This window comes from Cervus canadensis, chromosome 11 (assembly GCF_019320065.1).
Source record: "Cervus canadensis isolate Bull #8, Minnesota chromosome 11, ASM1932006v1, whole genome shotgun sequence".
In the NCBI taxonomy this organism is placed as follows: Eukaryota; Metazoa; Chordata; class Mammalia; order Artiodactyla; family Cervidae; genus Cervus; species Cervus canadensis.
The window spans coordinates 26,414,812-26,436,991 of record NC_057396.1 but is presented as its reverse complement, the minus strand read 5'-3'; the positions used below and the strand labels follow the sequence as shown (position 1 = coordinate 26,436,991).

Genomic DNA, 22,180 nt, shown 5'->3' with positions numbered 1-22,180 from the left:
CCTGAGCCCTTGCAAGTTGTGTGGTGGAAATCCAAGTTACTTCTTGGCTTTCTCTGTCAGTTTAGGAAGCCGCTTCCCTGGTTCTGCTAACTCAGTCACCGTTACTCTCCTCTCTTGTTCTCTTTGTTCTTAAGCAGTGTTTTGTTTTGTTTTTTTCAGTCTCTTTTCTGTCATTTTAGTAGAGTTTCAAAAGGAAGTGGAATTAAATGTGTGTTTAATCTGGCGTTGCTTACTGGAACTCCAGTTTGAACTTTTAGGCTTTTAATTTGCCTTCATGACTCAGTATCGAGGTCAAAAGCCCAAAGACAATTTTTTAAAATTGCATCTTCTTTTAACCCCTCATCTTTTTAGTTCCTTTGTGTTTCTTTCCATTTGGCTGTTCTTACCATTGACCTATTTGCCATCTCATTCACTGTCCTATAGAATCCTCATTGCATAAATCTATGGTTGATTCATATCAATGTATGACAAAACTCACTGAAATAAATAAATAAATAAATAAAGGAGGAAAAAAAAAAAAAGAATCCTCATTGCAATAGCAACAATAACAGTAATAAACAAATCTTGATTTCTCCCTGTTGATGAATAATTATTTGAGCCAAAGTATAACTTGGGAACAGCCTCTCAGAAAGCGCTGAGAACAGTTCAGCCCATTAAAGGTCAAAACACAGTTATATCAGTTTTTGAGACAGAGGGCTCTATTATATTAAGTGACGTATTATTGGCAGTTTACACAATCCAGATTATGGGTCGTTGTGGTTATAATATTTAAGAAGGAAGGATATCTCCTGAGGAGTTGTGACCCTTGATGAGATCAAGAAAGATGTTATCTCCTAAGGAGATCTAGTTAATGCAGATACATAATACACACCAAAGGGAAAGGAGGAAGCTCAAATGGGCAAAGAAAAATTTTGTTTAAATTTTTCTTGTCACGACATAAAATATAAAATTATAAAATTCACCATCCCTTAGCCACAGATCAAATTTATCCCAAGGTCTGGTGATTCTAGGTTCTCTAGAACCGACCACTTCTCTCCCTCCACACTTGATTCCCACTCAAACCTTCATTTCCCACCTGGACTGCCTTCTGATCTTCCTGCCTCTTGCCTAGCTTCATTCCATGCATCTAATTTCTTTTTCTAAAAGACAGATGCGGGGACTTCCCTGGTGGTCCAGTGGCTAAGACTCCGCCCTCCCAATGCAGGGGGCCCAGATTCTATTCCTGGTCAGGGAACTAGATTTCACATGTCACAACTAAGAGCCCATATATTGCAACTACAGATCCCACATGCCGCAACTAAAACTTGGCACAGCCAAATAAATAATTAAAAAGAAAAAAAGTGTGATTGTGACTCTTGCCCAGCTCACAGTTTTAAAATTCAAAGTTGAGTGCTTTCAGGGGAGTGTGCAGGCTGGCAGTCTTTGTGGGCCCCCTTGCTTCCTCTAGGACATTGATTTAGGCTACCTGCCTTCCCCTAAAAACATTTGAGCTTCTGATTCCCTGCTTAAATGATTTCTGCATCGCCCTCAGGTAAACTACAAACTCTATCTGACCTACAAGCCCTGCATGATCTGGCCCTGCCCACCTCTCTTCAGCCTCATCTTTCCCTATAGCTCTGCTCTCTTGCCAACTGGAACTACTTTTATTTCAAATGTGCCAAACTGCATCTTGCCTCCAGGCTTTGTGTGTGCACTTCTCGTTCTCCCCTCCCCATTCATCTGGCTAATTCTGACTCATACCTCTGTCTCAGTTTAGACTTAATTTCTTTTGGAAAACCCTGCCAGTTATGTGCCCCCTCCTGCTGACTCTTGCAGGGAACTCTGTCTACTTCCTCTATAATAGCACTTATCACACATAATTATAATTACCTGTTTATTGTTTTATTGTTCTATCCCCAGAATGTGTCTCAGTATTTCCACATAGGCTGTTCTGTGCTTAGTCACTCAGTCATGTCCAGCTCTTTGGGATCCCATGGACTGTAGTCTGCCAGGCTCCTCTGCCCTTGGGGATTCTCCAGGCAAGAATACTGGAGTGGACTGCCCTCCTCCAGGGGATCTTCCCAACCCAGGGATCGAACCCAGGTTTCCCACATTTCAGGCAGATTCTTTACCAGCCAAGCTACCAGGCATGTGTGCTCAATTGCTCAGTCGCCTCCGACTCTTCGACCCCTTGGACTGTAGCTCACCAGGCTCCTCTGTCCATGGGGTTTCCCAGCAAGAATATTGGAGTGGGTTGCCAGGATCTTCCCCAGCCAGCGATCGAACCTGGATCTCCTGCATTGCAGGCGGATTCTTTACCACCTGAGCCACCAGAGAAGCCCAAGTTATAAACAGCATTTCTGAAATAAAGTTGATCAATTGAATTTAGACCTCTAGGTTTCTGTCTTAGATGAATGACGATACCATTAACCAAGATATACAATACAAGAAGGCCAGGGAGGTTGCGGGGGTTAGACACAGGATGAAAGGCTAGTGAGGCAGCCAGGATAGATGTATCTAGTCACTAGGTGGGACACAGGCCTGGGGGTTATACAATTGGTGGTTAACAACACACTAAATGCCTGGTGACCTCATGATGGGTGAGATCATCTGCGAAGGAAAAAAAGAGAATCAGGAAAAGTGGAGTCCTTAGGAGTCAGGTGAGGAAGATATGGAGAAACAGTGATTATTCAACAATATGTAACCCTGGAGAGTAACATGTTCCCATGTGTGTTTTATAAATTCCCCCTGGATGTTTGCTGGTAGTCTACTGGGAATGTGAGAGAACAAAGAGAGCTATGGGCAATTGAGTTTGGAAAATCCTGCTCTAAATAAATTTGAACAAATTTGTTCTGTGTAGGATTTTACATTTAATACATTCACATTGTGATTTCCCCCGAGGGCAACATATTCATGCATTCATTCAATTCAACAAACATCTTTTACGTGCTAGCATATAGGACTATTCAGTAAAAATCAGATAAGGGTCCCTGCCCTCAAGAACATGCATTTCTCAGAAAAGTCAGATATTAACTAATTAAACAAATTAACTGCAAGTGAGCTAAATGCTGCAGAGCTGAAGCACAGGATGCTCTAAAGGAGTTTAATAGGAGGAAGAGGAACACACTTTTTCATTAGAGCCACTCAAGGGACCAGGGTTCTGTGGAACCAAATTGAGGAAGTGTGGCTGTAGAAAGGTCAAGTAGGCTGAGAAGTGGAGCATATGTCCGTGGATTTGAAAACAAAGAGGTCATTCATGGTAGTGGTGAGAGCTGTTTCGCAGAGTGGGAGTGGATGAGGTCTAGACAGACAATCCACTCTTTGGTCAAGTAAAGGAAGAAGCAACAGGGCTGCAGCTGCAAGGGGAAGAGAAAGTCAAGGGCAAACCTTTAGCCTTTAGTCTGAGGAGTCTTATACCTATTTGCAAGTTAAAAGAAAAGCTAGACAGTTTGCACTTAAAGTAGTGAGGGCACTCATTCATGTATTCACTTGTACATGTTTGGTATATTCTTTGCTCCAGGGACTGTACTAAGCACTTGGGATACAGTGGGGAATAAAATATACATTGTGTTCCCTGCTCACCTATATTCTAATAGGGAAGACAAACACTAAACAAGTAATCATGGTGGACTTCCCTGGCGGTCCACTGGTTAAGACTTCGTGTTTCCACTGCAGGGGCAAGGGTTTGATCCATGGTCAGGAAACTAAGATCTCACATGCCATGCATCCAGAAACAAACACCTCCCCAAACCAAGTCATCATGAAGAAATATAATAATTAGAACTCTGATAAGAATTATGAAGAAAATAAACAAGATCCTGTGACAGAGGACAGGGTGTATGTGTGTTCGGGAGGGTCTTTGAGGAACGACATTTGCTTGAAGAACAAGAAGCTAGCTGTGTAAGGAGAGAGAAGTGCTTCTGTTAGAGAAGACAGTAGGTCTTGAGGTGGGAAAGAGTTTGCTGATGTTAAGAACTTCCAAGGGCCACTGTGGCTGGAGTAGAATGAGCAACAAGGAAAGTCGCAGGAGCTGAAATAGGAAGGATAGGTAGGACTTGGATAGTATAGGCCCTTGCAGACCAGGGAAGGGAAATGGGAGCAGATTCTCAGCGTGCTGGGAAGCTATTGACAATGCAAGGTGCCGATGCTGTCATTTACATGAAAAATATCACTGAGGCTGTGTGGAGAACAGACTGGGATAAGACAAGAAGGGGAAAGTAGGGAGCCCATTTTAGGACACAACAGCAGGAAACAGGCCAGTGGAAAACAATTCTGTCTGGTTGATATTGGAGGCAATGGGGTAATAAGGAGCAGACAGATTCGGGAAATATTTTAGAGATTGAACCCATAGGACTTGGCGATGCATTGGATATAAGACAACAGGAAAAGATCTAGGACGAGGAAGTAGAAATTGAGATAATATGTAATTCCTTTGGAAGGATTGTTTTTGAAAAGGAGACTAAAGGGAATGTACAGTTTAGTTTGCTCACGAGTCCATTCAGTAAACATTTACTGAGCACCTATCAAATGTCAGGCCCTATGTCAGGTGTTGGACATACAAAGAATGAGGCATAGATAGATCCAGTACTTGTGAACCTACAACCAAGTTATCTCTGATGCCAAGAGATGTGCACAGTAATAGATATTTGCGCAATGGTGGCACCAAAGTGGGAATGCTTCACTCTGCCTGGAGCATTAGAAGGAAGGGATGTCAGGGAAGATGTAAGGCTAGATTCTGTGGAAGATAAGTCTAGAGGTAGAGAAGGGAAACTAAGGACTGAGCTCTGCAACCTTGAGTTTTTGCACAAAGTAGCAAGCAGTCAGGCTGCCCCAATGGCTCAGCAGTAAAGAATCCACCTGCTGGGAAATCCAGAAAATCCAAGTTTGAAACTTGGGTTGGGAAGATTCTCTGGAGAAAGGCATGGCAACCCACTCCAGTATTCTCGCCTGGAGAATCCTATGGACAGAGGAGCCTTGTAGGTTACACTCCATAGGGTCGCAAAGGACAAAACTGAAGCGACCAAGCAGGCACACACACAGGAAGCAGTCATCGGCTGCCAGTCAGTAACAGGTTAGAAGACTTGAAGGAATATTACATATTTTGTTTGTGTTCTCTGTAGGTGAAGTCACTGGTTTTGCACTTTCAGCAACCAGCAACCCAACCTTAGTCACAGGGTATTTTATGTTCATCCAGAGATAATATTGAGAGCATATCTCCAAAAATGTCATCATCTCCTCATGTTACTTATTACTCTATTATTTACTCAACATTTTTTGTTGTCGTTGTTCAGTTGCTCAGTCATGTCCCACTCTTTGTGACCCCATGGACTGCAACATGCCAGGCTTCCCTGTCCTTCATTGTCTCCCAGAGCTAGCTCAAACTCATATCAATTGAGTCAGTGATGCCATCCAACCATCTCATCCTCTGCTGTCCCCTTCTCCTCCTAGTCAGCTCCCTGGTTGCTCAGACAGTAAATCATCTGCCTGCAATGCAGGAGACCTGGGTTCGAGGAAGATCCTCTGGAGAAGGAAATGGCAACCCACTCCAGTACTCTTGCCTGGAAAATTCCATGGATGGAGGAGCCTGGTGGTCTACAGTCCATGGGGTCGCAAAGAGTCGGACACGACTGAGCGACTTAACTTTCACTTTCTCCTCCTACCTTTAATCTTTCCCAGCATCAGAGTCTTTTCTAATGAGTCAGCTCTTCACATCAGGTGGCCAAAATACTGGAGCTTCAGCTTCATCATCAGTCCTCCCAATGAATATTCAGGGTTGATTTCCTTTAAGGATTAACTGGTTTGATCTCCTTGCAGTCCAAGGGACTCTCAAGAGTCTTCACCAGCACCACAGTTCAAAAGCATCAATTCTTCAGCACTCAGCCTTCTTTATGGTTCAACTCTCACATCCAGACATGACTACAGGAAAAACCATAGCTTTGACTATACAGAATTTTGTCAGCAAAGTAATATCTCTGCTTTTTAATGTGCTGTCTAGGTTTGTCATAGCTTTTCTTCCAAGGAGCAAGCGTCTTTTAATTTCAAGGCTGCAGTCACCATCTGCAGTGATTTTGGAGCCCAAGAAAATAAAGACTCTCACTGTTTCCTCTGTTTCCCCTCCTATTTGCCATGAAATGATGGGACCAGATGCCATCTTAGTTTTCTGAATGTTGAGTTTTAAGCCAGCTTTTTCACTCTGCTCTTTCACTTTCATCAAGAGGCTCTTTAGTTCCTCTTTGCTTACTGCCATAAGGGTGGTGTCATCTGTATATCTGAGGTTATTGATATTTCTCCCGGCAATCTTGATTCCAGTTTGTGCTTGATCCAGTCTGAGATTTCACGTGACGTACTCTGCATATAAGTTAAATAAGCAGAGTGACAATATATAGCCTTGACATACTCCTTTCCAAATTTTGAACCAGTTCGTTGTTCAATGTCCAGTTCTAACTGTTGCTCCTTGACCTGCATACAGATTTCTCAAGAAGAAAGTAAGGTGATCTGGTATTCCCATCTCTTTAAGAATTTTCCACAGTTTGTTGGGATCCACACGGTCAAAGGCTTTAGCCTAGTCAATGAAGCAAATGTTTTTCTGGAATTCTTTTTCTATGATCCAACAGATGTTAGCAATTTGATCTCTGCTTCTTCCGCCTTTTTTAAATCCAGCTTGAACATCTGGAAGTTCTCGGTTCATGTACAGCTGAAACCTAGCTTGGAGAATTTTGAGCATGACCTTGCTAAGCATGTTAGATGAGCACAATTGTGTGGTAGTTGGAACATTCTTTGGCATTGCCTTTCTTTGGAATTGAAATGAAATCTGACCTTTCCCAGTCTTCTGGCCACTGCTGAGTTTTCCAAATTTGCTGGCATATAGAGTACAGCACTTTAACAGCATCGTCTTTTAGGATTTGAAACTGCTTTGTTTGTAGTGATGCTTCCTAAGAACCACTTGACTTCATACTGCAGGATGCCTGGCTCTAGGTGAGTGATTACACCATCGTGGTTATCTGGGTCAGTAAGAACTTTTTTGTATAGTTCTGTGTATTCTTGCCATCTCTTCTTAATATCTTCTGTTTCTGTTAGATATGTACCGTTTATGTCCTTTATTGGACATTTCATCTTTGCATGAAATATTCCCTTGGTATCTCTAATTTTCTTGAAGAGATCTCTAGTCTTTCCCATTCTGTTATTTTCCTCTAATTTTTTTTGCATTGCTTGATTAACAAGGCTTTCTCATCTCTCCTTGCTATTCTTTAGAACTCTGTCTGCAGATGGGTTTATCGTTCCTTTTTTCCTTTGTCGTTAGCGTCTCTTCTTTTCTCAGCTATTTGTACGGCAACAAATAAGTCAACATTTTTAATTGTAACTGAATTTTTTTCCTTCCAGCTTTATTTATAATTATTTATAATTGACATCCAGAACTGAATAAGTTTAAGGAATACGGAATAATGATTTGACTTACATACATCATGAAATGTTTAGTGACCATCCATGATTGCATACAGATATAAAATAAAAGAAATAGAAACAAAAATTTTTCTTGTGATGAGAACTCTTAGGATTTTCTCTCTTAACCATTTTGTTATACACTCTACAGCTGTGTTGATTATATTTATCATATTGTACACTACATCCTTAATAATTATTTATGTTATGCATGGAAGTCTATACCTTTTGATTGCCTTCATCCAGTTCTTCCTGCCCCAACTTGCCTCTCTGGTAACCACAAATCTGATCTTTTTTCCTATGGGTTTATTTGTTTGTTTTATATTCAAGTATAGTTGCTTTACACCACTGTGTCAATTTCTGCTGGACAGCAAAGTGAATCAGCTACATGTATACATATATCCCCTCCTTTTTGGAGTTCTTTCCCATTTAGGTCACTACAAAGTACCAAGTAAAGTTGTTTGTGCTACACAAAAGGCTCTCTTAGTTATCTGTTTTATAGATAGTGGTATACATATGTCAATCCTAATTGTCTGTTTTTGAAGTATAATTGATCTATTAGACTATGCTCATTCTACTACACAGCATAGTTATTTGTTATTTCTACACATTTCAAAATGATCACAATAAGTTTAGTTACCATATGTCACCTTACAAAGAACATAGTTATCGATTATATTCCCTACATTGAACGTTTCACACCCACAACTCTTTTATTTTGTAACTGGAAGTTTGTACCTCTTAATCTTCCTCACCTATTTCTTTCTTCCCTTCACCCTTATTCAACAATATTTAATGAACATTTCTTGTGTATCTGGCACAGAATAAACGAATGAACAGTGAATAAATGAACAAAAGAATAAATGGTTGAATGAATAAACAGGTAAAGAATTACAGCTGTCACTGACACTAGAAACAAGATTTAACTAAAAATTCGATACCAATTATATTTTTAGCTACCCCACCTTTAGCATCGAAACCTTTAGCTACCTAGATCACGCACTATAAAAATAGCTATTGTTTACTGAGGCTTGCAATGAGTTAGGCCCTCTGCTAAGCATTTTATGTGTTATTTCTCGTGTACTCTTCTCACAACCACCCCAGAGGCAGAGGTATCAGCCTGATTTTCCAGATGAGAAAACAGGTTTAGGGAGGTTAAATAGCTGAGGAATTCAAGCTCATCTCTTACTCCAAAGTCAGGTCTCAACACTATGCATAGTTTTCATTCTTCCCCTACTTCCAAAAGACAATTATGCTTTTTCGTAACTATTACCTGATCTTTTGAACCCATACTCTGAAAATGTTACTGAAATCCTTACTTTTGTTGGCTGGTAGAACACAAGAGGCATCATCTACAAAGAGGGAAGGTGATCTTCAACCCTGGTGCCTCTGACTGTGGGCACCTAAACTGATACCTCCTACCATAGTCATCATTTCACTCTCTCCTACAAATTACCAGCCAATGAGTGTGGAGAATCTCAGTGATCAACAAGTTTATAAACATGAACTAGTTTTCCTATGTGGAAAAGAGAATTATAAGACAATAATGCTTGCCTTCAAAGAGTTTCCAATCTAGTAGAAGAAATAGGATCACACACACAAAAAAACTCAATAAAAGCAAACTAGCTAGTGTGTACTTGGATACTAAATTATGTGGCACAGCCTAGCAACAAAGAGCTTGGGAGACCTGACATTTGGAGTCAACTGGGGCAAAGGAAATCAACATATATTGATTTTTTTTTTAACTTAACATACTTAGAATGTGTTAGATATTTTGCTAGACTCTTCACATATGTGATATTTTAATGTATCAGCCAGTCTTATTTAACAAACACTTCCTGAGTTTTCTACTATATTTATACAAAATACTTTACTATGTGTTATTGATGAAAGACATAGGAACATGACTTGCTTCCTGTCCTCAGTGAGCTTAGAAATAAGACATATGTACAAATGGCTATGAAGGCTTTCCCCATGGCTCAGCTGTAAAGAATCCACCTGCAATGCAGGAGCTACAGGTTCTATTCCTGGGTCGGGAAGATCCCCTGGAAGGCATGGCAACCTACTCCAATATTCTAGCCTGGAGAATCCCATGGACAGAGGAGCCTGGTGGGCTACAGTCCATAGCATCACAAACAGTCAGACACAACTGGAGTGACAGCACACAGGCACAAATGGCTATGAAACAAGGCTATAAATAACAGTGGTTGTGTAATTTATTACCCAAATTGGAATATTTTTGAGAACAGAAACACTATTAATAATTACTGTGGAGCAATCCAGGCATTAAACCCAGTCTACTCTGAACAATCCAGGTTGTATCATCTCAGCAGGGAAAGAACTTGAAGTGGTGGCCAGCACAAAAGAGCAATTGGGATGAATCAGTGAAATCAGAAATGGGCTGAGTTGGGCTTGCTGCTTGGGAGGGCACAGGCAATAAACATGCAAACAAAGGCACAGGCAATAAACAGGCAAACAAGATAATATTAGGCAGCTCAATGTGGTAAAGAGTGAGGGGGGAAGTTGTTGTTTAGTCACTGAGTCGAGATCGACTCTTTTGTGACCCCATGGACTGTAGCCCACCAAGCTCCTCTGTCCTTGGGATTTCCCAGGCAAGAATCCTGGAATGGGTTGCCATTTCCTTCTCCAGGGCATCTTCTTGGCCCAGGGTTCGAACCCGTGTGTGTTGCATTGGCAGGTGGATTCTTTACCACTGAGCCACTAGGAAAGCCAGGGTGAGGAAGCAGACTACTTTAAAAGGCATGGTCAGTGGAATTCTCTGTTGTTCCAGTGATTATGGCTCTGTGCTTACATTGCCAAGGGCCTGGGTTCTAACCCTGGTTGGGAAACTAAGACCCTCGAAGCCTCATGGCACAGACAAAGAAAAAAGGTCATGTTCAGTGGGAACACATCTCAGAGGCAATAACATTTAAGCTGAAACTTGAATGATGAAAAGAACCGAGAAATTGAAAGACAAAAAAAAAAAAAAAAATCTCAAGTAGAGTCTAACCTCAGCATAATCTGAAGGTCCGTAGGACCAGGCTCACATCCATGGGGTTTAGAGTGAGGAGGTTCTAGAGGCTCCCAACTTAGTGTGAAAAGAAAGGAGGGGATTTAAATTTTATTCTGTAGGTAATAGAGAATCATTAAAGAGACTTAAACAGAACAGTGATGTGACTGGAAAAATTACCCTGGTGCTAGTGTATAAGGTGGGTTAGCAAGGGAAAGAGGTTAAAGCAAGAAATCCAGGTAGCTATTGAAATAATCCAAGCAAGAGAAAAAACTCCTGGATTGGGACAGTGGCAATAATAATGGAAGAGGAGAGATGAAAGTGATACCCCAGAGCAAGAACAGGTAGGATTTCATAACTGGATGATGTCACCTAGCACAGTGACAGTCCTGAGGTAAATGCTAGCTCCTCCCTCCTCTCACTCAGGTAATGGAAGTGAGGAAGACTATTTTTGTTTGTTGTTTATAATCAAGAAAAACCTGGACAGGACACAGGTTCAAGTTAAGAGGAAGAACCATGGTCCAGTGCTTAAGATTGAGCTCCCAAAGCAGGGGGCCTGGGTTTGATCCCTGATCAGGGAACTAGATCCCACATGCTGCAGCTAAGACCCAGTGCAGCCAAATAAATAAGTTTATTTTTAAAAATGAAGGTGGTTACCATTGGTATATTTTATTTTTAAAGGGATAGATGTGAAGGGGGGTTTCCCTGGTGGCTTAGTGGTAAGGAATTCACCTAACAATGCAAGAGAGGCAGGTTCAATTTCTGGATCGGGAAGATTCCCTAGAGAAGGAAATGGCAACCCACTCCAGTATTCTTGCCTGGGGAATCCCATGGACAGAGGAGCCTGGTGGGCTACAGTCCCTGGGGTCACAAGAAAGTAGGATGCAACTGAGCAACTAAATAGCAAAAACAACAAAGATGTGAAAGTTAAGAGAGTCTAGAGATAGGAAAATGTGATACTTTATCCTCCAAGACGGAATCAACAGAAGTCTGTTGTGGGAGGTGGAAAGTTAATGAAGCTTCTATGGAACATCTTTGATTTTAAGATGGGTTTATGAATAGAAGAAAAAGTTTAGAATGCCGCTGCTTTGGGAAAAAGTTTGCCCAACAGTGATTCTCACCCTTGACTGTATATTATATTCTTCCTGGGAACTTTCAAGCAAAAAATTATACTGGACCCCCTGCCCCAAGGGTTCTGATTTAACTCCTCTGGATGGGACTCGGGCACCCATGTTTTCAAAAGTGCTTGTGTTGACACTAATGATTAGCTCTGATTGCAAACTACCAGAGAGAGTTTCTAGGGCCTCAGAAAGGGCTCAGCTAAGGTGTGGAAGCAAGAATTTGTTGTTGAGTCAATTAGCTTGGTTTCAGGGCTCTCTCTAGCACCAACATTCCCTGAGCAGAAGCTGTAAATCAGAGCATGGCTCTTGTTTACTGAGGTTGGTAAGGCACTAAGCTGAAGGAGAATAGAGGCGGGGAAAAGAACTGATTGGTCCACCACAGATTGCCTAATCTGACAGAAAAAGCTGAGGTTCAGATGAAAGTCGATAAACCAATAATAGCAACACCGCATGATTGGTTTTTGAGTGCTATCTACCCACTACAAAAATAAAGCAACTTATACAAATTCTTTGGAAAAGGAAATGGCAATCCACTCCAGCGTGCTTGCCTGGAAAATCCCACGGACAGAGGAGCCTGGTGGACTACAGTCCATGGGGTCGCAAAGCGTGGGACACAACTCAGCACAGCACAGCACATGCAAATTCTCATTTAGTCTCACAGAGCTCTAGGTCCTAGGACTTCCCAGTCGGCTCAGTGGTAAAGAATCCACCTGCAAAAGCAGGAGATGCAAGAGACGTGGTTTCAGTCCCTGGGTCGGGAAGATCCTCTGGAGTAGAAAATGGCAACCCATTCCATTATTCTTGCCTGGGAAATCCCATGGACTGAGGAGCCTTGTAGGCTACAGTCCCTGGGGTCACAAAGAGCCAGACACAACTGAGCACTCACCACAGCTCTAAGTCCTATTTTCCCCATTTTATAATTGGGGGAAGTGAAGCTCTGATGTTAAAAAAGTTTCCCAAGTTTATGCAGTTAACAACTGGCAGAATCGGAATTTGAACCCAGATCTGACTGACTCTAGAACCTGAACTCTGATTGGGCAGGAAGTAGAAAGGAGGGAAGATAGGAGCCTGTGGGAATCTACTGGTTTGAATGGGTTTGAGACTGGCCCCGAGGAAAGGGGATGAGAGGGTTTCTGAGGGAAACAACGGAAGGTGAGGGAATGGGTCCTGAGGAGACCAGAGCAACAGAGGCATTGGAGGGACAGTGGGAAATCAGACTGGAGAGGCACACTGACAGGCCTAATCTTTCAAGAGAATGTAGACGCCATGTGGTGAAAAGGTACTGGGAGATAGTAAGGGATTATTCACCAGGCTTCCCCGGCAGCTCAGTGACAAAGAATCCACCTGCAATACAGGAGTCGCAGGTTTGATCCCTGGGTCAGGAAGATCCCCTGGAAGAGGGCATGGCAACCTACTCCAGTATTCTTGCCTGGAGAGCCCCATGGACAGAGAAGCCTGGCGGGCTACAGCCTATAGGGTCGCAAAGAGTCAGACACTACCGAAGTGACTGGGCACACACACATGCATGCAAGGGGTTATTCAGGAGGTGGTTGACATGATAAAGAAAAACTTTAAAATTCATCAAGCAGGTAAAGAACTAGGAAGTTCACTGAGGAAATCTCTGCACAGAAATACTTTTTATTCCTTTGTTCCCCATCTTGTCCTGGAAGCCACAGATGTTATTTCACCCACACGTGGTATTCAGGGCTGCAGACTGCCCAGCCCTCAGCTCTAAGCTATCTTCCCAGGACACATACCTAAGATCATAGTTCTATTTTCAACGATCAATAGAAGGCTCTGTAAATTGACATTGGCAGGAAATCAGGCCCAGGCACTTTGTCATGATTGTTACTACTGCGGCAGAGAAGGTTACTCAGAAATATAATGTTGTTACAAGGTCCTGGGTACAAAGGAGGCACCTGCACATAGCAACAATTCCATAGGATTGCCAGGGTCCCCATCAACATCACCGGTTAGCAACTGCCCCAAGCTAACTCAGAAAGTACCGGAGAACACCAAGGCATCATAGATTGGGACAATGTTAGTTCTTTCTCGATCTGAGTAAACCAAATTAAATTTATACCTAAAGAATCAGTTTCCAGATTTCAGCATTTTTCCAGTCACACATTATTTTCAAATTAATGAAAGTTAAAATTGCTGATGTCTAAGTAAAGAAAACTGAAGAGGCAAAATTTACAGCTAGAGTTCTCTGAGTGATGACCAGAACATAAATAATCCTGGGACCTGAGGAGGTCTGAAGACACCTCAGATGAGTTGAGCTAGCTGGTTGTGGTACCCAGGGAAGGGGGAGATATTATGTGTCAAAAGGAATAAAATTCTGCAGACCAAACATAGTTTAGGGGAAATGTGTTTAAGGCACTCACTTTCCTCCTTGTTTGTAATACTGCTTTCCTACTTTTCAACTTGGGTTTACTCTGGAAGTGGAACATTTATTCCAACAAAATGTGTCCAGTGCTCTCTCAGTGATTAAAGATGTTTGCTTTATATGCATTAACTTCAGTGTAGTACTTGTACCAGGGCTTACCTGGTGGCTCAGTAGTAAAGAATCCGCCTGCCAAAGGAGACATGGTTCAATCCTTAGACTGGGAAGATCTCCTGGAGGAGGAAATGGCAATCCACTCCAACGTTCTTGCCTGGAAAGTCCCATGGACTGAGGAGCCTGGCTGGCTATAGTCCATGGGGCTGCAAACACTCAGACATGAATAAGTACCCATGGCACACAATACTTGCACTTCTCTGAGGCTATCTTTGCTAAGCTCTCTGCAGGCTGACGCTACTTCATTTTCTTCTGGTGTAGAAATTAAAGAGGCAAATTTTACCAGTTCTAAAGTCCAAAGAAAATGGTACTTGACTCTTTGGGTTCATTAGCCTTGGTTCATTAGTCTTGGTTAGTAATTATTAGATGTTTCTCAAGCAAATTTGGAAAAGAACTTTGTTGAACTTTCTTTTGGAAAATCAGAACATTTTAATGCAAATCATGAAGGAGGGAAAATGCTGTACTAGAAAGCTTAGCCAGGTGTGATATAGTTATTTTCTTGAGGCTGTGGTGTGGGTGAACCCTTTTTCTTCTAGATAATGAATACATTTGCTTATAGTTTTGAGTTTTTAAAAAAACCATCATGCTTCCTTAAAAAAATCTTACAGAAAGCAAAAGTATGAAATCCATTTTAGCCTGTTGAAAGCATTTGGGTTTTTAAGATAGTATCACAGATGTGTATACTCCAGGTTTACTTAGAATTCTAGGTTCTAAATATTATAAATTGCAGTTGAAATTTTTTGTCTAGTTATTTTTCAGTAAATAGCCAAGGATAGGATGCGAAGCTGGCAAACAGTATTTGCTGGGAGGGCCCATTACTATGATTGAATTTCAGGTAGTATTTTTCAGTTGCATCTCATTCTTATACACATACACAAAAATCCTGTTGTTTTAAACGGAGATACTGAAAACCTCAATTCTATTTGTGAATCTTTTTCTTTTTTAAGATATCTTTCCTACAGACAGATTTTCTAGGAGCCAGCCAACAATCCAGGCCTAACACTTCAGCTTACAGCTTCATAGTTGAAAAAAAGTAGGGGGAAGTGAGAGTGACTAAAAACAAAATAAAAATGACCAATACATTTTGGAAAACACTTTATTAGGTGACCTCACTGGGGATAGCACACCCTCCGTAAACCATATTTACCACAGGTCCCCCATTATACTCAATAAGGCCAAAGGGTTGGATTTATGTAATATTTTTAAATATAAATTTTATAATGTGTGTGAGGTGTCATATTTTCTATCATTCTTGTTAATCTGTTTGAACTAGGGAGAAAAAAGATATTGAGCTAGTTGAATTGGATCCATCAATCAGTAAAAGAGAAAAGATCTAAGGTTTCACAATTTAATTCTATACCATCCATACTTCTCATAGAGAACTGAAAAGGGCTGACATAAATAACTCAGATGGAAGGAGATCTTATAAAAACATCATGCAGAATCTTTAAAGGTGTTAGCCCTGGCAGGATTCCTAGGTGAGAACAGGCAGCTATTTCATGTTCTACTCTTGGTTGCCTTCTCACTTTTGGTTTTTGTCATGACCTCAGCCAGGCCCCCTTTGAAGATAAGAAATTTATTTGTGAACACAAACCTCTTTCCTCTGGCTGGTCTCATTTTTTGAGAGGTCTAGGGAAAGAGACCCGAGTAGGCTGTGGCCTGTTTTAAATCCCTAGGTTCCTCTCCCTCCTACTCAACTTCTTGTCCTCCTCCACTTCACATTCCTGCTACATGGCAAGACAGTGGGGCCTCAGACCTCAACATTTTATTAAACAACCACTTAGCCATTCTCTCTCCGGTGTGGACACAAGATGCTGGTTATTTCCTTTAGATGAGTGGGTTTTTTAAAAGCTGGGTGGGCGACCACATGCTACAAATTTAGAATTTAAAAAAAAACAACAAAAAACTGTTAAAGGACCCTTAAAAAAAAAAATTTCAAGAACAGCCTTTTCACATTTCTCTAACACCTCTTTGGCTGTGTGGAAATAAAAAAGACCACCAAATGAGAACAGGTTATTTACTCAAAGCTTGCTACACTAACAGAGCCAGCCACCTTCCCTTAGCTGGGGACTCACACTCCGACAGTTAAAAATAAGGGGGCGGGTGGGGGTGGGTGAGGAAGCTTCAGGGTTTGCTCTGATTGGAAGTTAACTCGGGGAAGCTGGAGGCGGGCTAACTAGAAGCGGGGAGTCTAACGTGATTGGTTTAGGGGAACTTATTTGGCTTTCTCTGATTGGTCCAGAGTTGGAAACACGGGCAAAAATTAGGCAAGCTGGCAGTCAATGACCGAGTCTGGCTCATTCTGAGCTGATCACTGCAGAGGTTGCGGTTTGGCTTCGCGTGGTTGCAGCAGAGGTTGTGGGTCGGAGTTCTGTTGTCAACCTATGGTCTGGTCATTCCCCGGTATATTGTCTCTCAGTTGAGTGAGACCCAGGTTTTTATTTTCCTTTGACCTAGCTAACTTGCTAGCTTCCGATTTTTGTTTTACCTGGAACAAGACTGCATTCCTGTTATTTCTGTTAAGGATAAACAGAGACATTACAATATGAAAAGTAATTATGGGAACAAATACAAATACACCTTTCTGATGAGGATCAGGCTGGGGAAAGAATCCCGCTTGGTCTTCTAGTTCATTTCCGTACAGAACTCCTATTCCCATCCTAACTTGACTCTAGCAGCGTTTCCTTCCTTCTGGGGAGGCTCGGCCTCCCTGGTTCCCTCTCTTTGAGGATTGCCCTTTAGGGCCGAGAAAGCGGGGATCGCTGCTCTAGTCTCCCACTTCCCTCTCCGAGGCTCGCTTTCTGGGTTCCTGCCCAGGTCGCACCCCAGCTACCCAGCACCCCACCCCCGCCCAACTCTCCCTACAGCCTTCTCCGCCCCCGCCCGCCCGCGCACAGCGCCCCCTGGCCCCCGCCCCGCGCTCTCCCCGGGGTTCTCCCTGCTGCACCCGTCCCGGCCGGTCCCCTTTCCTGTCCCCACACCCGGGTTCGTGCCGGCGCCTCCGGACCACTGGTTCCGCGCGTTCCTGGATGGAGGCGCGCCCCGGAGGGGCTCGGACGCGGCCCCCTTGGACCTGCAGCAGCCTCCCTGGCCCGCGGGAGATGGCAGGTCAGCTCTCTCGTCCCCGAATCGCTACCGGGTCCTTAGTCAGGAATAAGCAGATCCTCCTCGGGTCCCAAGCCCTCGACTTCCACTTTGGGGGGGAACTCTTCCCACCCACCATTCCCAGATCATTTCTCCTTAGCTGTGAAAAAGGCAGTCCTCCTTTCTCTTTGAAGGGACCCATATTTCCCTTTCAACTTCCCCTCCATTTCAGCCCCCGCAGGCTCCCCGTCGGTGGAAAAACACTGCCCTCCATTTTCTCCTGAGGAAGGCTCCTCGGCCCGGATTTCTCCTGACGCGAAGCAACGGAGGCCGAGGAGCCGCGACGGGTGCAGCGGCGGCAGCTGGGCGCTCGCCATCTTGCGCGGAGGAGGAGCCGCGGCGGCCGCCATGCGGAGAACGGGTGGGGGGGACGGTCGGCGACGGAGGGGGCGGGGGAGCCGAGTTAGCTCAGCCCGGGCGGCGGCTTCGGCGGCGCCTTGAGAGCGGGCAGCGGCGGAGGTAGGGCTGGGCGGCCGGGGAAGCGAGCGGGCGGGCGAAGGCAGGCCGGCCTGAGCGGCCCCCAGAGCGGGAGCGGGAGCGGGGGCGGGGCGGGGGCGGGAGGAGGCCGAAGCGAGGGGCCGGGTGGGGGCGGGCGGAGGTTTCCGAGGAGGAAGGAGCCGCCGCCATTTTGGGAGCTTCGAGTCAACAATAAAGGACCGAGGGCGCCGAGCGGGAGTGGCCTCGGTGGTAGGACTCGGGCCTGAGCCGCGGGGAGTGGGGTGAGGTGGGGGGGGGGGTGGCGGTCGGCCGTGTCGCGGGGGCTACAGGAAGCCCCCAGGCTGGCGTGGGGGGCGCTCTGAGGCGGAGGCCTGAGGCCTGGCCGGGCCTTGGGGAGGAAGGCGAGTGGCGGGCGCCAGCTGTCGGGTGGGGGCGCCGGGAGGAGTAGCGTAGAGCAGTGTTGTGCCCGGAGGGGTCCGGAGGAAGAGCGGGAGAATTTCTCAGAGGAGCTTTGTGGGTGACATGGGAGGGTGGGACCGTAGGGGGCGGCAAGGACTTAAGGAGATGGTGGAGGTTATAGGGTACGAGGCGGCCCTATAGGGGGCGGCAGGGATATGCTGTAGCGGAGGGCTCGGTTTGGAAGAGGACCGGCTGCTTGAAGGAGTAAGGCCTTGCAGGTCGATAACGGGGTGATTATGGAGCCCCCGAATCTCGGAGGAAAGAAGGGGCTGTCTGACTTAAATGTTTCTCTTTTGGGGGAGTCCCTATTGTTTCCTAGCTGTGGAGCCGGTTCTCCGCTCTTGTTGCGCAGATACGGTTACAGGGCCTCAACCCTTTTGTGTTTATGGGCCCAGGGAGCTGACTTTAAGTGTGTAGGGGATTTGGAGGGGGGTTTGAAGGGGAGGGGAACAAGAAATTATTTGCTTGCAAATCAAAATCATTGGCTTCTTTCCTTTATTACTCACTCCCCTTTCTCTTCCTCAGTCCCCTTGCTCCTTCAAAATAGAACAGTCACTCCAACTTGCAGACCGAGCTTAGAAAAACTGCGCTGCATTTGCAAACAAAAGGTCTTTTTGGAGATGACGAGACTGTTTTGGGTGTGAAACTGTCAATCGCTGACTACAGTCTGGGAAGTGCTGTAATTAACTCAGCTAGGGTTCCCTCCTAACTAGTCTCTGTTTCGTTCGTATTTTTGAAAATGTAGAAATACAACATGGAAATCTAAATTGGGAAGGGGTAGGAGGAATATTTCTTTCCTTGAGACGTAAAGCTGCAGTGCAGGTTTTAGCTTAATGAAGAGGGGAGCAGTTCTCACATAGTCACATTTTGGCTCCAGGGAGATAACGAGGTCTTATGTGCATGATGGACAGTAATGATACCATTTAATCTTTATATAAGTTGCCCTCTTCATCCTCTTAGTGCTTTGCAAATAAGTAATGTTCGGGTATGAAATAGGTGATATCGCTCATCATAATATAAACCTGTCAATACAGGAAACCACCTACTACCTTGAACTGAAATTAGGTGGCTGTTAACTACCCTACTTAAGAGGTCAGTCAGTTTCTGGATAACTTCAAAATATACACAGTTTTTGAGCAACTTTATTTTCAATTTAAAAAAAGACATCAAAGAGAATTTAAAGTTTTTATTGTTTGAGAAGCTTTGGTGTATTTCAGAAGGAACAGTAATTAATTAGCTGCTGTATTTTGGTAAGAAATGTAAAGGTGTTAACACACCAGAGTAGGCCTTTATTTCCTCCCACCCGCGGTTGTGAAATTTAGGTCTTCCTTTTAAAAAAAATAATTTTATTTGTGGAATAATTTTTAAAATAACATAATCAGTACTCTGGGTGTCCTAGAAAGTTTGATTAAAGTTAGTAATGTCTTTATTCTTTCACAGATTTGTGGTTGTTTTTTTTTTTTAAAAGTACAGGTAATTTCTTCATTGGAAAAGACCTTAGTGCTGGGAAAGGTTGAGGGCAGGAGAAGGGGGCAACAGAGGGTGAGATGGTTGGATAGCATCACCATTTTAATGGACATGAGTTTGAACAAACTCGGAGATAGTGAAGGACAGGGAAGCCTGGCATGCTGCAGTCCATGGGGTCCGTGGGTCGCAGAGAGTTGAGTGAGACTTTATGACTGAATAACAATTTCCTTTTTGTGGGTTGGTTTTTTTTTTTTAATTAAAAAATGCTACTTCAAGTTGGGACATACTTTTGAAAAGTGTTATATTTTAAAATGTAACAGTTCTGTAGTAGACTTAATTAAGGTAGCTAAAGGTTTTCTTGGCTGTTTTTTGAACAGAAGATTTTGACAAGTAGATGTATGTATGTCCCTTGACTGCTTTAGTTATCGTTTTAGAGGGCAAAAACTTAGGGGGGAAAAGAAAATGTAGTTTTCTTCAAGTTTAACTTCTTTGGTTGAAATTCATAAGGGCGTACATGATGCTAAGCACAGAGTGAAATCAAAAGCTCAACTCTTCAAGGATTCTCAGTTGTCAGAAATAGGAAAAAAAAGAATGAATTGTTTTGCCTTGTTCCTTTGTAGATTTACATTAATTAAGTTGTGCCATTCTTCTTTGAGTTGTAATGCAATTGAATGTAATGAATCATTGACTTTTAGAGGTGGCAGGGACTGTAGAGAATTCCTCTGGGAGGAAACTGAAGGGAAGAGATTATCATCTGACAGCTAATGTTAATTTAATCACAGTATTGTTCTACCTGATATTTTCTGGGTTGCTTTGAACTGACAATTTAAAATGAGATCTGTCTCAGTGCAGGTTTGGTTTTTGAAGCAGTTCATTTTTTCCCCCCTCTTTCCTATCCTGGGTAGTGATTTGATCTACATGCAGCTGTATTCTTAATTCTTTAAAAGAAGAGAGTGCTTCTAAAGGAGTTCTTCAAATGGAAACAACAAAGGGGTTTTTTTTCCTTCAAAATTGACTGTGTTTGCTGATTTAACTTTTTTTCTTTGTTTCAGATTGAAGTGAGATTCAGATACATAACTCAACCTTGTTAGAGGGCTTTTTAAAAAATAAAGAATTGATTCCTGCATGAGAGCAAGTTACTGCTGCTTACCGTTCAGAGACTTACAGGTGCTTGCCTGCATTGCAATAAAGGACTCATATATTGAGCAAGACTTATATTTATCTCTTCGTTTTGGAGAGCCTAATAAACTGTTATTACAGTTTCTCTACTGACTTTCAAAAGTTTTGAAGTTTGAAAGAGACATCTTTAAAGTGAATACAGCATGAGCACGGCCAGAACAGAGAACCCTGTTATAATGGGTCTGTCCAGTCAGAATGGTCAGCTGAGGGGCCCTGTGAAGCCCAGTGGTGGCCCCGGAGGAGGGGGCGCACAGACTCAGCAACAGATGAACCAGCTGAAGAACACCAACACAATCAATAATGGCACTCAGCAGCAAGCACAGAGTATGACCACCACTATTAAGTAAGTGTTAGAGTAAATAATAAACACACTTGGGGGACCAAGGAGGTATATTTTGCTAATTTGTTGTTGACTACTTTATGTATACCATTTTAGTTTAACCATTTTGATTGTGAATAGAGGACAGATGACTGTTTATGGTCAATAGGTATTTGTGATAGAAAAATGTATCTCTGTCGTAATTAATTCAGGTTTGTTAAGTAACAAACATAGGCACAGATAATATATATTACTTTTGCATAGAGTATTTTTTGAAACTTTTCTGGCTTTCATAATGAGCTCAGATTGATCTTGTTTTTGCCAGTATGGCTTTTTTCCTAGTGTGATAACTTGAGTTTATCCTAGTTTGAATGGCAGTTAAAGCCAATCTTAAAGACTTGTCCAGCTTTCTGAACTTAAAAAGTACTCAGAAAATTTATCCATAACATTTTTTTTTTAGTCTATGACACTTTGCTTTTCTGTCCTGTTTTATTTATTTTTAAAATATGCTTTCTCCTTTTACACACACACAAAATAACAAGCAGTTTATATCATAGGGAACTCAGGACTTTGAGCTCTTTGGAACACATCTCTGAATAGTCCCAAACCTCTGAAGACTTCTAAAAACTAAGAGTCTTATTTTACTATGGAATATTTTTCTTTTAAATTTGAAAGCGTGTAGGCTGTCGTCTTGAAGTGTACACTTTAAAGTATGTGAATGGTAACTATGATTCCAAAGAAGCAGTTTAATAGAAAATTAAGAATCTTGACCCATTTGATATTTGTCTTTGTTAAGAATCTAGCTGTAAGTTGATTTAACCTCTAGAAATATGATGAAACTCAAAAAGTGTGTGTTTTATTATAATCTAAGTCTTTTCCATGCTTAAAAGAAGCATTTACTAAAGAAAAATAGCCCAAATTTTCAACAGAATTCATTTGGTCAGTGGGAGAATTGGCATTAACGCATATTATTTTTGAGGTGAATAATTAGTATAGAAATCAAAAATTTTTCTAAATTGCAGTTTGTCTTGACAAAATATGAGTAGACTAGCAACATTTAGTCTACT

At 42.7% G+C, this 22,180-nt stretch overlaps 1 protein-coding gene across 4 annotated transcripts in view; it reads left to right on the top strand.

The window, feature by feature from the left end:
* Nucleotides 1-17,036: 17,036 nt before the first annotated feature.
* Nucleotides 17,037-22,180, top strand: part of DDX6 (DEAD-box helicase 6) — a 30,895-nt gene continuing 25,751 nt past the window's right edge. Inside the window, exons 1-3 of one of the 4 annotated variants that reach the window (XM_043481191.1) lie at nt 17,037-17,215; nt 17,424-17,710; nt 20,668-21,137. In XM_043481191.1, coding sequence (XP_043337126.1) covers nt 20,938-21,137 — 200 coding nt within the window. In that variant the 5' untranslated portion in view covers nt 17,037-17,215; nt 17,424-17,710; nt 20,668-20,937. Of the gene's footprint in view, nt 17,216-17,423; nt 17,711-17,815; nt 17,971-20,667; nt 21,138-22,180 lie in introns of those variants that run through there. The other 3 variants (XM_043481193.1, XM_043481194.1, XM_043481192.1) reach the window with 3 other exon arrangements.